The following is a 16,796-nucleotide window of genomic DNA, read 5'->3' as shown; positions in this document are numbered from 1 at the left end:
GTAGAGATGGGCCACAGTTGGGACAGAGGAGAAAGATATGCAGAATTACATATATGGGAGAAGACGAGGCATGTTAGGGAACTACAAGTATCTCAGAGTTGCCTACTCACAGAGATGTAGGTGAGAGGCAGAGAGAGACAAGAAGCACAGCAAACAGTACAAAGGACTACACGTGATCAGATGTGTGTGTTTGGGGATAGGAGAGGTGGAAAGAACAGACTGGAGAGGCAGCAAGAGTAGAGAGAAAGTAAGGCAGGCAAGATGCCACCATCCAGTTGAGTGTAGATGAACCTCTAACTGGGCGAGCGGCAGGGAAGTGGAGTACAAGGAATAAGACATTGAGGAAGCAGAACTGGTTGGATTTGGTGGCTGAGGAAACGGGGGGGGGGGGGGGGCGGGTAGCGGCTAAGGGAGTCAGAGGAACACAGAATAACACCAGAGAAGGCTTTTGGGAAAGGAGACATATTTATGCAGAATGGATGGGGATGGAAGGGAAGTTCAGATTTGGATATGTTGAGTTCGAACTATGGTATTTATGGGTTATCCAAATAAAAATGCCTATTTTCACTTTGGGAATCTATTCAAAGAAAATAATCCTGCATATGAAAAAGCTTTACATTCTATTATGTTCAGGATAGTGTTATTCACCATAGAGAAAACCAAAACATAACCCGAATGTCTGAAAATAACACAGAGGTTCAAATAACTTATGATACATTCCATTCCATTCAGTCAAGGAATGTATTAATGTTGATGGTTGTAAAGATGGAGCAACACAAAACACTCGATAAAATAGTTTAAAAGAGCAGGATACAAAATTCTAGTCATGTTATGATTACAACCATGATTTTTAAAACATACAAGAAAAAAAGGACTAAAAGAATATATCAAATAGTATTAATTGGGTTTTGGTAGTTGATGATAGGGCTAGGGGTGATTTTCAAAAAATTAACAATTTCCCCAAGTAATTTTAACACACTTTTATAACTCTCACAATGGAAAAAAAAAAAAAACTACTTAAAACTAAATTATATATGTGAATTAAAACTTATTATAGGAGTTTCCAAGAAGGTGAAGGTGAGAACCTCTTACACTATCTTCCTTTAAATCAAACTATGCTTTAGTAATTCCATCACCTAGAAAGTGTGATTCCAGGGTGCCTGGGTGGTTCAGTTGGTTAAGCATCTGACTTTGGCTCAGATCATGATCTCAAGGTTCATGGGTTAGAGCCCCGCGTCAGGCTCTGTGCTGACAGCTCAGAGCCTGGAGCCTGCTTCAGATTCTGTTTCCCACTCTCTCTGCCCTTCTCCCACTCAAGCTTGGTCTCTCTCTCTCTCCCCTTCTCTCAGAAATAAATAAACCTAAAAAAAAGTTTTTAAAAAAAGTGTGATTGCAAGCTATGAATGCAACATGTAAGTGCTATAAATAGAAGATTGAAGAAAAAAAAGTTCCTGTATGATTCCATCTTAAAGTAGTAGCTATCATTTGGTAGAAATAAGTTTTTAATAAAATTCTCTTAAATCAATCATTTACGAGTGCTGATATTATAGGGCAAATGCAAGCTTCTCAAAATATAAATGACCTAGTTAGGGATATGAGCATAAATAAGACTTGAAATGACATAAAAGTAGTATCACAATTGAGTCCCAACAGTGTGTGCATATGTGTATATCCACCCATATTTCCTTAATATACGTATCATAAATACAACATGTGTATGTATGCATGGTACATGTGTGCATGCATTACAATAAACCTAAGTAAGGGCAGTAACAGTTCAAATCTACTTAACTCGATCTTTAACATTCTTCTGATTAAGCTCACCGATGAAACAGAACTCGTATTAAAATGGTATTTTCCTTTCACAACAGAAAAAATAAACAAGAAAGCTCAAGTACTTTAGGTATGCTTATGATTCTCTTTTAAAAAACCAAAATCCAAATATGCAAGGATATCTTTAAAGGTGTTTTGAATTTTCTCATAAAAGGGTGCTTGAAAATTAGTCTCTATCTGCAAATTCTGGCCCAAGCTACCACACCAAATGGTTTAGTTTGGAGAACAATGTAACTTACTCACAGAGAGCCCACCAGACCAGCCTGTGTCCATGTATCAAGGATGCTGGTGCTTTACAATGTCTTAGATCAAAATTACCTCCTAAAGGGGAACAATAATTTAAATGATCTTTAATATTTCCAATGGCTCCCCAATCCTTTACAAATAAATCCTAAACTTCTTCACACAGTATTGCAAGGCCCTCTAGCATCTGATCTCCAATTATTTTTCCAAGTTCAAAGGCCCTATGCTCCAGGAAAAAGACATCATTTGCCTTTTCCTGACACATCTAGCCATTTGGACCTTTACTCTCGGTGCTCACTCCACCCTGACAGACCCTCAAGGTCTGATGAAAGGTCCCTTCATCCACAAAGCCTTACCAAGCTGTCAGCTATCACCCAATCCCTTTGTCCCCCGGCCCATCACTCAGCGCACAGCACTGAGAAGTGCTCTGTACCCACTCACTCCTGAAAGGCCCAAACTCACTGGCACTCACAACCCTCCATAGGTGCACACTGAGAAGAAAAGAAGTGGGCCCTTCCCTGGAGTCACACCGGGACCGTGCTCACACTGGCCTACCTGGTTTTTAGACTCAGCATCTTCTGGCCTCACATTAAAGAGGTCCTATGCACTATCCATTGTTTTTCTGTGAGAAAAAGTTCTTTACGATGTCAGCAAAAACAGAACAGAGAAAGTGGTTTCTTATTCACTCCTGTTACCTTGAGACCCCCCAAGGAAGTACAAAATTAATGAGGGAACAGAAAGAAAGTGAAAGGGCTTGATGGTCAGGAGTTGATGGGATTTTTTTCCCCAATCGTGTCTGATTTCACTTCAAAACTTATTTATTCTTTTATAGACTGAAAGGAAAACCGTATCATATTGCCCATGCCTATCACTAGGAATAGGACTGGGCGTGGAGGGGAGCAGACAGGTTGGAGCAGCCAGAGAGCGAGGTGGTGAGGGTGAAAGAGGCTCAGCTAAAGGAGATGAGATGAAAAAGAAACAATAAAAAAGAGGGACATTGTGCATATCCCTGAGAGCAAGGCTCTCCCTATGCTAAACACACTCAGCACCCTCAAGTGCTTGATGAATCTATTAAACAAACGCAGGTCTCCTTCCCACTCCCACCACTTCCAAATGTTTCACGCTTCTTTGGATATCAAGGCTTTCATAAACAGGAATCCTCTGCTGTGACACTCCTGTCCCCAAGCTCCCCCTTTACCCCCCACCTGTTCAAACTTTAAACTGCAGCACACGTGCTGGACAGGATGCCTCTGGAAAGTCTTCCAGATCCCCCCTTGCTCTCACAGCACCCTATCCTATATAAATATATTCTCTCTATATGTATATTTGGGCGAGAACGCACGTGCACAAGCAGAGGAGAGGGGCAGACAAGGAGAATCTCAAGCACGCTCCACGCTCAGCATGGAGCGCAAAGCAGGGCTCGTTCCACAACCCTGGGAACACGACCTGAGCAGAAACCAAGAGTCACACGCTCAACCGACTGAGCCACCCAGGTGCCCCTGTAATTATATTTCTGATCAGTTCTTTGAAGCACAGACAGTAAACTCCCCAGGGAAGAGACATGTGTGCTTTTCTCAGCACTGCTGTATCATACCCCAGAAGCAGCACAATGCCTGGCACATAGCAGGCATCTTGGGAGCATTTACTAAACGAATGATTTAAAATCTTAAAATACTTGTCTGGCTTCATGACTTGTTGGACTTCCCATACACAACAAAATCCCACACTCCCAAAATGGCTTCTGTTCACCTCTCTGGTCTCATCCCTAGACACCCTCCAAAGGCACCAGTTGCAAATCCCCCCAACGAACCACACTCTCTCATTACCCCCATGTCTTGCTTATGATATCCCCACCTTGGAAGGCCCTCTCCTGTCCAGCCCCTTCTTCAGGGTTTAACTTTGGCATAAACTCTTCTGGAAGTCCTCTCTGCTCTCTTTCAGGCTGGTTTAGATCTCCCAAAAAGTTACCCACTTATTTACTATACTATTTATTCATATGGTTACTTATATATCTCTGCCATTAGACTGAATTCTTTCAAGTTAGGGATCTAGCTAATAGTCCCATATGATGATGTCATGAGTGTGTGAAGTCGTTAGCAATCTCTAATACTATGTATTACATATACTTGATCTCTGCTGAGTGAATACACTGAATGGCCATTTTGCAAACAGGAAAGGTTGGTCCAGACAATTTCATGAACAAGAAAATGCTTAAGGGAAATAAATTTGCTGTTACCAAATCTTGAACTACTTTATTTTTTATGACATGTTCAAATTACTTCAATCATATCAGTGCTGAAAAACAAAGCAAGAGATACTTGGAAAAATGTAAAACACTTACAAGAAGCATCAGCATAAAGGATCCCATATAGATGATCAGGAAAAACAATGAAATCATAGTTAAAGTAAGAATTCCACGAATCCACCAGTTTTTCCACCTATAAAGAAAATGTTTATAAAGTTAGTATTTAATGTATTGAGTTTTTTGTGTGGTTTCAGTATTATCAGACTTTCATATTTTCCCTAACTATACTTTAAAAATCCCTTACTTCAGGCCACCTGGGTGGCTCAGTTGGTCGAGGATTCAACTTCGGCTCAGGTCATGATCTCACAGTTTGGTTCATGAGTTCAAGCCCCATTTTGGGTTCTCTGCTCTCAGTGCAGAGCCCACTTCAGATCCTTTGCTCCCCTCTCTCTGCCCCTCCCTGACTTGCACTCTGTCAAAAATAAATAAAATATTAAAAAAAAAAAAAAGAATCCCTTACTTCACCTGTAGTAACAACAAAAACAAAAATCTAACCAACAGCATTTGTTCACTCACTCAGAGCTAAATTAAGTGTAAAATTATGTTAGCCGAAGAAAGAAACTAATTTTTGTTCAGTGTGAATGAGGATGAATCACCAGGCTGGGAAGTGAGGTGGTCAATGTGGATATGTGCACACCCCAACAGGGTCATTCAGAAAGGAAGAAGGCAGGTGCAAAAAGCCCTCTGTAAAGATGATCTATCCTTCTCTCCCTCCAAATAAACAAAAAAAAACTTAAAAAACACTTTTTTAAGGGGTGTCTATGTGGCTCAGCCGGTTAAGTGGCCAACTCTTGATCTTAGCTCAGGTCATGATCTCACAGTCTCTGAGTGTCAGCAACATGAGGTTCTGTGCTGACAGTGCAAGCCTACTTGGGATTTTCTCTTTCTCCCTCCCTCTCTCTGCCCCTCCCCAGCGCATGCATGCACACACTTTCTCTCTCAAAATAATAAATAAACTTAAAAAAAAAAACCATGATCTATCCTTTGGGGTGGTATATAAAAACAATGATTTTATTAAGGTGGTATAGAGAACACAGACTTCCAATGAGAGAAAGTAAAGAAAGGATAATACAGAGGCCAACTACAGACCATAGAAATCTCAGTGAAATGAAGAAGGCAAGCAGGTCAGTCACTGAGGGCAAGGCTAGACGGATGATCACTTTCTCCTAGAGCTCTAAGTGTGCTGCTGGCTTTCTGCACTTAGACACAGAGTCTTAAAAGCACAACATTATTTCCTCATCCTTGGGCCTTTAATTGTTCCTTAGAGCAGGCCTTCCCTGTTGAATATCTGGCTAGGCTGAGAACTCATCTCCCTCAATCCTCTCTGGCGGTTAGGAAGGGCCCGGGGTGCCCAACAGCCCTCCCCTCACACCCAGGACACTCACGTTTCACCCCCAGCATATTTGACAGGTACTGTCACTATTTCTTTGGCTATGTCATGAAAAATGTCAGCAGCCACTGTGTAAAACCAAAAGGATTCTAATAACACCTATATATGGATATTTCTGAATCTAAAATTGTTTCCCCCTGCTTTTCTTCATTCTACACTCATTTTACATTATACTCACAGCAAAGTTTTAAGACTTTTCTTATGTCTATTAATTCAAATGGCAGCATTTAAATTATGATACAAGATACCTGGATTCATCTTAAAGGATAGTAGCATATATATACATACACACATATATGTACACACACACGCATGCACACACAGTGTTCTAAGCACAGGCTTTCATTCTCCTCTCTATAAAAAAATTAGCTGACTTCATCCATTTATCAAATATTGATTACATTCCCTGCTCTCACCAATCTTCCAGATATTTATTAAATATCCCTTTTATGAGGTCATTTCTGTACTCAAGGTCTAAAATGTCAACAACATTAAGTCCAAACTCTTTCACCTAACTTCCACGGTTTCTCATGAGGTGGTCACATTATACTTAGACGACTTTCCTTCTCTCTGCTGTGTGATAAACTATGTGGCTCATAAATTTCTCATTAGACTCTCGGCTTTAGGACTGAACCGAAATGAGCAGAGAGTCAAAAACTGTTAGAGCTGAAAGGTTCCACTGAGTTTTATATACATAACTCCTTATGGATTAATGAATAGATTTGGGAACTGGGCTAGGTCACAGAGCTAGTCAAAGGTACATAATGGACCATAAACCAGTCTCTAATGATAACAGAGATAATGATAGTGATCCCGTTCTGTTTGCATGAAACCCAGAAGTGTATTTAGCTCTCCTGTATAACTGATCCTCAGAGTCAGAATTGTTGAGAACCCATAGAAGATGACAGACACTACATAAGTGTCACCAATCAGTCCCTAGGTGGATGTTGCCAATGTCCACATGTACCTCTGTTAGACGCCTCTGGCTTTGAACTTCAGAGGATGGTAGCTGCTGAGAACCAGAGATCTTAAACAGAAGACCTACTTTCTTCCTACCATCCAAAAGTTCCGTGATAACTGAAAACCTGAGCCATCAAGAAACATATTTCACCTAGTTATCTTTTATATACCTATTTCCCTTCCCAGAAAAATTCCCCTCCCCCAACAAGGTGAAAGACTAATTCTCTTAATTATTTTCACAGACTCCTCAAATTTCTCAAGAATACTTAATACAAAGAAAATAAAAGAACATACTTATACATATCCATGGATACAGTGACTGAAAGACATCTTTTAAGGGAGAACCACTGAATTCAAAACAGAGCACGATATGAGGGAAAAAAAAAATCACTGTTACCAAAAACCAGAGGATAACCTGATTCTGAATTCAAATTATTGACTTCTTTTACCATGCTACCATGAGCACATTAGAGACAGCCTTGATTTGAGGTCCAAGTTATCACCTCACAATTGCTTTGGAAAAAGGAACTCAGAATCAATATAGGAGATTTTCATTCAAGTCCCATATCTCCAGAACTACCTGAGCTAGAAATGAGGTTTCTAAAAAGTATATAATTCAGGAGTCTCTTTACAAGTGGTTATCTAAAGTGGTCATATACTTATTGTTCAAATCAGTTATGAGATGTACAATGTTTTACTGTCACTACAGATATTAAGTGGTTTTTATTTCAAAAGTAATGACGAGGTTTAAAAAAAAAAATATTTTCCTAGGGACACAAACATCATGAGTCATCAAGAACCTGGGTTGGCAAAGCAGTTCACCTGAGCCAAGAATCGGTACACAGAGACACTCCTCAAGAATAAATAAGTACTTTGTGGGCCATCTGGCAAGAAAAGTTTTTGAAAAAGTCCATCTACCAGCCATTGGAGGTTGGACAGGAAGTGTGCAAGTTCTTGGAGAGAAGGAAAATGGCATGATACAGTACAAGAGCACCCAGTATAAGGCTATGCCTGTATGTTTCCTTGGTTTCTCAACCTCAGTGCTAATAACGTTGTGAGCCACAGAATTCTTTGTTGTGAAGAGCTGTTCAGTGTACTATAGGATGTTTAACATCCTCCCCGGCCTCTACCCATTATCTGTTAGTAGTGCTATCTCTTGTAACAACCTAAAATGTCTCCAGCCAATGCACATGTCCACTTGTGCAGTTTCGGGTGAGGGGGAGCAGGGCATTGCCCCTGGATGAGATGATAGCTGAAGAAGAGCTTCACTAACGGATAGAATCAGACTTAACTGGTTAAGTGACTATTCATCTCCACAAGACCCACACACAGGTCAATTGGGACAATGTGCCAAGTGCCTAAAAACCTTCAGGCCTCTTCCAATTTCAACACCTTATGCTCTATTTAATATGATATATTAAAGCCTTAAAAATGAGCATAAATCTAGTGTTGCCTGGGTGGCTCAGTGGGTTAACCGTCCACCTTTGGCTCAGGTCATGATCTCGCGGTTCGTGGGTTTGATCCCCACGTCGGGCTCTGTGCTGACAGCTCAGAGCCTGGAGCCTGCTTTGGATCCTGTGTCTCCCTCTCTCTATGCCCCACACCCGTTTGCACGGTCCCTCTCATTCTGAAAAATGAATAAACATAAAAAAAAAAATAGAGCATAAATCTTAACCTAGCTACAAAGAAAAATGTTTAATACAGAGTTGTTTTTAATTGTGAAAATCTGGAAACAAGCTAAACGCCCAGCAATTTTAGTTTAGTTGAATAAACTGAACTACAGTCATACAAAGGAATATTATCATGCAGTCATTAAAAAATTTAAGTCATTAAAAAAATGATATAGTTTCTAATACCACAGAATGAAAATGTAACCAGAAAGGTAAGAAACAGTACAATGCTATTTTTATATTATACACCACACACACACACACACACACACACACACACACACACACACACACACACGCAGAATACACACAACGCAGAAGAAAAAAAAAAACTTCAAAAAGTAAACATCATAGGGGCGCCTGGGTGGCTCAGTCGGTTGAGCGGCCGACTTCGGCTCAGGTCATGATCTCACGGTCTGTGAGTTCGAGCCTCGCATTGGGCTCTGTGCTGACCGCTCAGAGCCTGGAGCCTGTTTCAGATTCTGTGTCTCCCTCTCTCTGACCCTCCCCCATTCATGCTCTGTTTCTCTCTGTCTCAAAAATAAATAAACATTAAAAAAATTTTTTTTTTAAAAAAAAAGTAAACATCACAATATTTTAGGGATCAATGTTTTGGTGGGAAGATTACAAGAGTTTTTTTTTCCCCCCCTGCAATTCATGTAATTTTATAATGCAATTAATATTTTTAATTCTATGCATCTACAACTTCTAAATTTTTTCAAGACAGACCATTTTGGGTATTAGATTAAAAAGAGCCTAAAATGAATTAAGATAGAGTTTGAAACATTCATGTAACCTTTAGAGCAAAATCTGAGAAGACTGAAACTTGTTATATATTACTTATTGTTCATTTTTTCAAACTAATTGTAATTTTTTTTATTCATCTTTGAGATACAGAGCATGAGCAGGGAAGGGGCAGACAGAGGGAGACACAGAATCGGAAGCAGGCTCCAGGCTCCAAGCCGACAGCACAGAACCCGACACAGGGCCTGAACTCACAAACTGTGAGATCGTGACCTGAGCCGAAGTCAGACGCTCAACCGACTGAGCCACCCAGGTGCCCCAAAACCAATTGTTTTATAAACAGAACACAATACCTAGGTTCATAATGTGGTTCTATCACTTACTGACTGCATGATCCTTGACATATAACATTTCTGTGCCTCAATTTCCTCATTTATAAAATAGGTCTATATAACTGAACCTGTTACAGGGTTGCTGTGAGAATAGTCAGTATGTGTAAAGTGCTTGGAGTAGTGCCTAGCACAGAGCATATGCTCAAGAAATAGCAGCTGCTATTATTTGCTATTGTTACTTTACACTAGGGAAAAACCCTTCATCATTAAGGAAAAATCTAATATAAATGACACACTAAAGAAATCATTCTTCAGAGGTATTTTTTTCATTTTTTAGAGAAAGTAAGAGAGAACAAGTGGGGGAGAGGGACAAAGGGGGGACAGAGGAGGCAGGAAAGAGAGAGAGAGAATATATATATATATTTTTTTTAACATTTATTCACTATTGAGAGACAGAGCATGAGCATGGGAGGGGCAGAGAGAGAGGGAGACACAGAATCCAAAGCAGGCTCTAGGCTCCGAGCTGTCAGCACAGAGCTGGATGCAGGGCTCAAACCCACAAACCGTGAGATCATGACCTGAGCGGAAGTCAGATACTTAACTGACTGAGCCACCCAGGCATCCCAAGAGAGAGAGAGAATATCTTAAGAATCTTAAGCAGGCTCCATGCTCAGTGCAGAGCCTGGCATGGGGATCAATTCAATAACCCTGGGATCATGACCTGAGCTGAAATCAAGTCAGATGCTAAACCTGATTGAGCCACCCAGGCGTCCCAGCATCATTTTTATATAACATCAGTATAAAAAAATTTCAGGGGCGCCTGGGTGGTTCAGTCAGTTAAGCATCCAGGGTCATGTCATGATCTCATGGTTTGTGGGTTCCAGCCCCGCATCGGGCTCTGTGCTGACAGCTCAGAGCTCAGAGCCTCGTTTGGATTCTGTGTCTCCCTCTCTCTCCACCCTTCCCCTACTTATGCTCTGTTTCTCAAATATAAACAAACGTTAAAAAGCTTTTAAAAAAAATTTCAGAGTTGAAATAGACCTGATAAGATTTTAAAGAAAATGTATATGTGTGAATGAGGTCAGAAAAACTAGGATCAAGAACTATAAAAATAATAATCATGTTTTCAATAATGGACAGCAAAAAGTTATTCTATTGGTTAAAAAATATGAAAATTTCTGTTTGAATCAATTTATTCTAATATGGTTATCTGTTAGAAATTAAAAAAACAGAAAAATTTGTATTACATTTATTAGATATGACTAACCAGTGTTTTTTATTATGACCTACTGGTAGTAAAACCAATTTAGTAAGTCACAACTAGCCGTTTTGTTCCATAATATAGAACAGTATCAAAAGAAATCAGAGAGTATCACACACAATAGCAAGAATTGCTTCATAACATTTTGCAACAGTTAAAATATACATTTCTGTGTCTCTTGGGATGTGGTGTAAAATATGTCTTTTACTGTGTGTCACAATCAAAAAGCTGGAAAAACACTGTTCTATACCAACATTTAAGATTTCACACATTAATCTTGATAAAGCTTACATTTATTTTGCTTTTGTAACTTTTATAATTCATATTACTAAAGTATACAATGGAGGGCAATATAAAAGTTGCTGAATCTTGATGGTGATCAAACATTAAAAAATATTGGGCGCCTGGGTGGCGCAGTCGGTTAAGCGTCCGACTTCACCAGGTCACGATCTCGCGGTCCGTGAGTTCGAGCCCCGCGTCAGGCTCTGGGCTGATGGCTCGGAGCCTGGAGCCTGTTTCCGATTCTGTGTCTCCCTCTCTCTCTGCCCCTCCCCCGTTCATGCTCTGTCTCTCTCTGTCCCCAAAATAAATAAAAAATATAGCAAACATAAAATGATAAAAGGGTTGTGGAGTTTGGGGTGATAATTTAAGCTCAGTAAAAGAAAAAGAATGACCTATTTATGTCTGGCATTTGAAAAACAGGGAACAGAGAATATGGAATTTTCTTTATTAGACGTTCCAATACCAGGAAAGGCTACCTGATGTAGTAAATGGATCAGCGGCTTGAGCAATCTGACAAAACTAGGACAAGAGTCTCGAGTCTACACCTTCCTAGCTCTGTAACCTTCATCAGTTGACCTCTGAGATTTGGGTTTCTCACACTTCACAGGACTGTAAGGATTAAATGAAAGACTATACATCAAGCATTTAGTACCATGCCGCATATTTGGTGAAAAAGTATAAGCCCTCTCTTTCACAGTTCCAAAACTGTGAAAAAGTGAGATTTATTACATCAACCAGCATAACCGTACAACTTCTCCTGAGCACCCATTATAGTCATCTTCACCTAATCATACCTGGAAGATAAACCAGACAGAGCTTTCTTGAGGATCTCAGGGGTTCTATCTGAGGATGGTGGAATTTCTGGAATATCAGAATCGGTTCTGGAATCCAAATCTCCATATCTATCATCAATATCTGTTTCCTAAAATTAAAGAAAAAGGAAAATCACTTTGCAAAATTGAAAAACAAAAAGAGTACATGCTTGCCAAGGTACTTAACTTATTGCTCAGTGTGTCAAATCTCAGTTACATAACTTGAAACAAAAAAAGAACTTTGAATAACCAAGCACTATTGTACTTCCTGTTAGAAAGTTTGATCATCTTTGCTAAAATCTATCAATATAAAGGATTAATTTAACCAAAAGACACAAATAGAAGCTCCTACATTATTTAAATCAGAAACCTACCAACAAGAGTCAAACGTTGGTTGTTTTGCTACTTAACTGAGAGAACATGTTAATTCCGACCAACTGCACAGTTTCCTTTTGATTACAATCAAAGCCATCAACAAAAGAGTGTCTTACACTGGCGTGCATATATATATATATATATATATATATATATATACATATACACACACACACACACACACACGCATATATATGCATATATACCATTTTCACTTCCTTCATTTTTATTAGATCCTCAAGAGACAACCTCAGTGAAGCAGGTCAAACAGACAGTATAACCTGTTTTATGGATACATAAACTATGATCAAAAGCATTTTATTTGATGGTAATATTTTTTATAAAGTTATTTAAAATGCAAACTGACCTTTAAGAACACATGTACAGGAGCTGTGTGTATATGCTCTAGCCTTTGACAAAGGTGGTCACTGTGGAATTTCCAGGGTTTGAGTGACCAAGGAATTTTAAGAACAGATCTATCAAACATTGTTTTAAAGTTGTTCATTCAGCTCTAACGTGTCTCCACCCCTATGTCCTCCCCTCTCCCACACCCACCACCCTCCACCCCCAGCAACCTCGAGTAAAGAGTGCTACACATACATGCGCTTTGGGAGAGTGGTTTACAGAGGGTGAAACTGAGGCAAAGGTGCTGAACTGGGCTGGAGGAAAGGGAATATTTACAGGTGAATATAAGCAGAAAGAACACTGAGCAGAACCTTGGGCCAGAAGTGATCCAAGGAATGAGTGCCTAGGAATTCAGAATGTTCCAGAATCTCAAACCGAACTGAGCCCTTACTAGCAACCAAGTTTTGGTAAATGTCATCACCCCTTTTACCGGTTTCTTCATCCAAATAATGGAAGCATTTAATATAACACCAAGGACTCAGTAAAGTCAAAGAAGTAGGAAGCTATTATTATGATTGAATCAAGTCTTTCAATTCCTCATTAAGTAACTTACCAAATAAAATTTTAGCCTCGGGAGAACACTTTCACAAGTTTTGTAAAGCAATAATAAACCTTTTGTTTACTAACTATAACTTTCTTATTAAACAATTATTAAATTAAATGTGTCATCATACCAAAAATAACAAATGAAATAGACATGCTGAATTCCCACTGCGACACCGAGTCAGTTGTCCTCAAAGCAGCTTAAACATAGAGAGATGTTGACGACTATAACCCACCAGACAGAACAACCCCTGAAAATGTCAGGGCACTGCTGCCAGTCTGACATGCCAGCAGGTCCTTGACATCTAGAATGATGGAACACATCACTTCTCTTTTCCATTTCCCTACCACCCTTTTTTTTAAACTTCAATAACCCAGAGTGTTGTAGGTGTGGTATGTGTGGTGGTAGAGATGGTGATTAATGGACCTGGCTCCCTAAGGCAACATCACCATGTTGCAAAACAGCACTAGACTAGGAATCAGAAGTTGCCAGCACTAATTCCACCTCTACTCTATTACTGTGATGAAAGGCAAATCACTTGACCCTTTGGTTAAGAAACTCAGCCTTTGGGGGCACTTGGGTGGCTCAGTCGGTTAAGCAGCCAACTTCAGCTCAGGTCATGATCCTACAGTTCACGAGTTCAAGCCCCATGTAGGGCTCTATGCTGATAGCTCAGAGCCTGGAACCTACTTTGGATTCTGTGTTTCCATCTCTCCCTGCTCCTCCCCTGTTCATGCTTTGTCTCTCTCTCTCTCTCTCAAAAATAAATGTAAAACACATTTTAAAAATTAAAGAAAGAAAATACAAGAAACGCAGCCTTTGGTTTCCTCGTAAATTAAAAGCATTGGACTAGAACTCAAACCGTGCTCTTCCAAACACAAAGCTCTCAGCAAGCTACCTTAAAGTCTACTTGGCAATAATGGTGATGCGCCACAACTGCCCCCCCCCACTCTCAAGATAGCTGTCCTGCTTTTATTTTTATTAATTAAGCTTCTGATTTCTATTTTATATACCTTAAAGAAACTCAAAATGAAACCCTGAAGATTTAACTAGGCTTTTTCGATTCTATTCTAATAACTAAAGAATGAAAGATGATTCCAAAATAATGATATTTTAGAGCTATGTTACTCAAATATTGGAAACCCATTCAGTTAGGAGCAAGCCCGTCACTCATCTTTCCCCATCTCCATCCTCACCCACTGCTCTGTCCTTGCTGAACATCATCCCCTCTCACATAGCTCATCCCCCTGCCCTCTATCCTGCCTCTCAAATTCATTTTAACATAAAAATAATCTTTCTAAATTGCAAATCTGATTTTACCACTCTGCAGCCTGAGGCTACCAGGACAAAGCCAAACTACTTAGCATTGCTTTTACTGTTCTTCATGATGAGACCCTGCTCTTCCAGCCCCTCTTTGGTGACTCCCCAGTTTTCACAGTGCCATACTCTCTTGAATGCAGATGTTTGTTCTATGTACAAAGTACAAACTGTACACTTTCTCTCTTGCTCTCATCCCAGTTCCCATCTCCACATCTAGCTACTGTCCCCTCAGCCTGTGACCTCAGCTTCCAGGTTATTTCCTTTGAAAACGTCTTTGCTCACCTCCAGCTCCAGGTTAGCTGTGCTTTAACTGTGCTTCCACAGTTCCTCTAATTTTTACATATTAGTTGACATCAAAACTATTTGTTTGCTTGTCTTTATTTTCCAGTAGTCCACAGGCTTTGTGAGAAGAGGAAATACCATTCACTGGCCTCACTCTCAAATCCTAAGAGGTCAGCAAAGGAACTTGCCCAGTAGCTGGCTTTTATGAAACACTACATGAATATGTGTTGAATGAATTGAGTCTGTCAACTCATGCTAACATTTAAGATTAAAATAAGTTCTCATCTGTTCTTGGTAATTGAGTAGTTTTGGCCAAGTTACCTTGCTTGAGACCTCATTGCACTTATTTACATAAAATGAAGGCTTTGGACTATGCAGAACTACTATTTTCCAAATATTAAATGTTAATGAAAATATGTCTGAGAGGGGCGCCTGGGTGGCTCAGTGGGTTAAGTGGCCAACTTCGGCTCAGGTCATGATCTCGCGGTCTGTGAGTTCTAGCCCCACGTCGGGCTCTGTGCTGACAGCTCAGAGCCTGGAGCCTGCTTCAGATTCTGTGTCTCCCTCTCTCTGACCCTCCCTGTTCATGCTCTGTCTCTCCCTGTCTCAAAAATAAATAAACGTTAAGAAAAAAAAATTTTTTTAAAAGAAAATATGTCTGAGAAATGATGGATAAAAGTCAAAGAAATAAGTTTATTATCCTGTAAATCCAATTCCTACGGTAAAAGCATATGAGCAAAACACTTTAAAAATATGGACTTATTTAACAGCCCTCACATTACCACAGAGGTAGGTACATAATCATTTCCATTTTCTAGGTGAAAAAATTTAGGATCCAAAAGGTTAAGTGCCCATGTTTACACAGCTCTAAGCAATATAGCTTGGATTTGAAACCACACAGGAGGGAAATTAAAAGGACAATTCTCCCCCAAGTTGATCCACAGATTCAGTGCAATCCCAATAAACATCTCAATAGGCATTTTTTTCTTTGTAGACATGTACAGGCTGATTCTAAGATTTACATGAAAAGGCAAAAGACCTAGAAGAGCCTAAGCAGCATGGAAAAACAACAAAGTTGAAAGACTTACTTTAAGAGTTATTATAAAGCTGTAATCAAGCTGTTGTACAGGCATAATAGAAAAAATGATCAATGGAACAGAATAAGGAGTCCAGAAATAAATCCACACATACAGTCAACTGATTTTCAACAAAGTTGAAAGGTAATTCAATATGATGCTAGAACAACTGTATATCCATATGTTAAAAAGGGAACAGAACTTTGCTTTATATCTCATATCACTTACAAAAATTAATTCAAAATAGATCACAGACATTTACATAAAACTATAAAACGTACATATCTTTGAGAACTTGGGTTAGGCAAAGATTTCTTAAATATAACAATGAAAGTGTGATCTATAAAGGATAAAATTGACAAACAGAACTTCAACAAAATTAAAACTTTCTGCTTTTCAAAAGACACTACTAGCTGAGCAAGAAAACAAGCCATAGACTAGAAAAAGATATTTGCAAATCACATTATCTAGTAAAAGTCTTGCATCCAGAATATATAAATAATTCAAAATTTAATTTTAAAAAATCCACTCAAAATACATGGGCAAAATATCTGAATAGCCAATACACCAAAGGCAATATACAGATGGCAAATAAGAATGAAAAAAATGTTCAACATCATTAGTTATTAGGGAAATGCAAGTGAAAACCACATACAACACTATTATGCATCTATGAGCATGGCTAAATTTAAAAACAATACCAAACTGATGGAGAAAATGTGGAGAAACTGAAACTCTCATGCACTGCTGGCAAGAATGTAAAATGGTAAAACCACTTTGTAAAATAGTTTGACAGTTTCTTAAAAAGTTAAATATACATCCATCACATGATGCAGTCATTCCACTCCTAGGCATCTGCCCAAGAGGAATGAAAGTATATATCCACACAAAGACTGTACATCAGATGTTCACAGCAGCTTGATTTGTAATATTTCCAAACTGGAAATAACTCAAACGTCCAA

The 16,796-nt window shown here is 39.2% G+C and overlaps 1 protein-coding gene and 1 long non-coding RNA gene across 4 annotated transcripts in view; one reads left to right on the top strand and one right to left on the bottom strand.

Moving 5' to 3' along the window:
* The window catches only part of LOC124519945 (uncharacterized), a 63,258-nt gene extending 55,008 nt beyond the window's left edge, over nucleotides 1-8,250 (top strand). For all 3 annotated transcript variants that reach the window (XR_006964225.1, XR_006964222.1, XR_006964223.1), the window contains one exon: nucleotides 7,503-8,250. This is a non-coding gene — a long non-coding RNA (uncharacterized LOC124519945). The remainder of the gene's footprint in view (nucleotides 1-7,502) is intronic.
* The window catches only part of CDS1 (CDP-diacylglycerol synthase 1), a 71,886-nt gene that overhangs the window by 42,076 nt on the left and 13,014 nt on the right, over nucleotides 1-16,796 (bottom strand). The window contains exons 2-3 of the mRNA XM_047090415.1: nucleotides 11,815-11,942; nucleotides 4,418-4,514 (exon numbers count right to left, since the gene is read on the bottom strand). Of these exons, the coding sequence (XP_046946371.1) occupies nucleotides 4,418-4,514; nucleotides 11,815-11,942 (225 nt within the window). The remainder of the gene's footprint in view (nucleotides 1-4,417; nucleotides 4,515-11,814; nucleotides 11,943-16,796) is intronic.

The sequence above is a fragment of the Lynx rufus genome, unplaced genomic scaffold (assembly GCF_022079265.1).
Source record: "Lynx rufus isolate CCGP_SWC_20201006 ecotype Redwood Valley unplaced genomic scaffold, mLynRuf1.p SCAF_3, whole genome shotgun sequence".
Lineage (NCBI taxonomy): Eukaryota > Metazoa > Chordata > Mammalia > Carnivora > Felidae > Lynx > Lynx rufus.
Note: the sequence above shows the minus strand (reverse complement) of the source record. Positions and strands in the feature narration are given on the sequence as shown.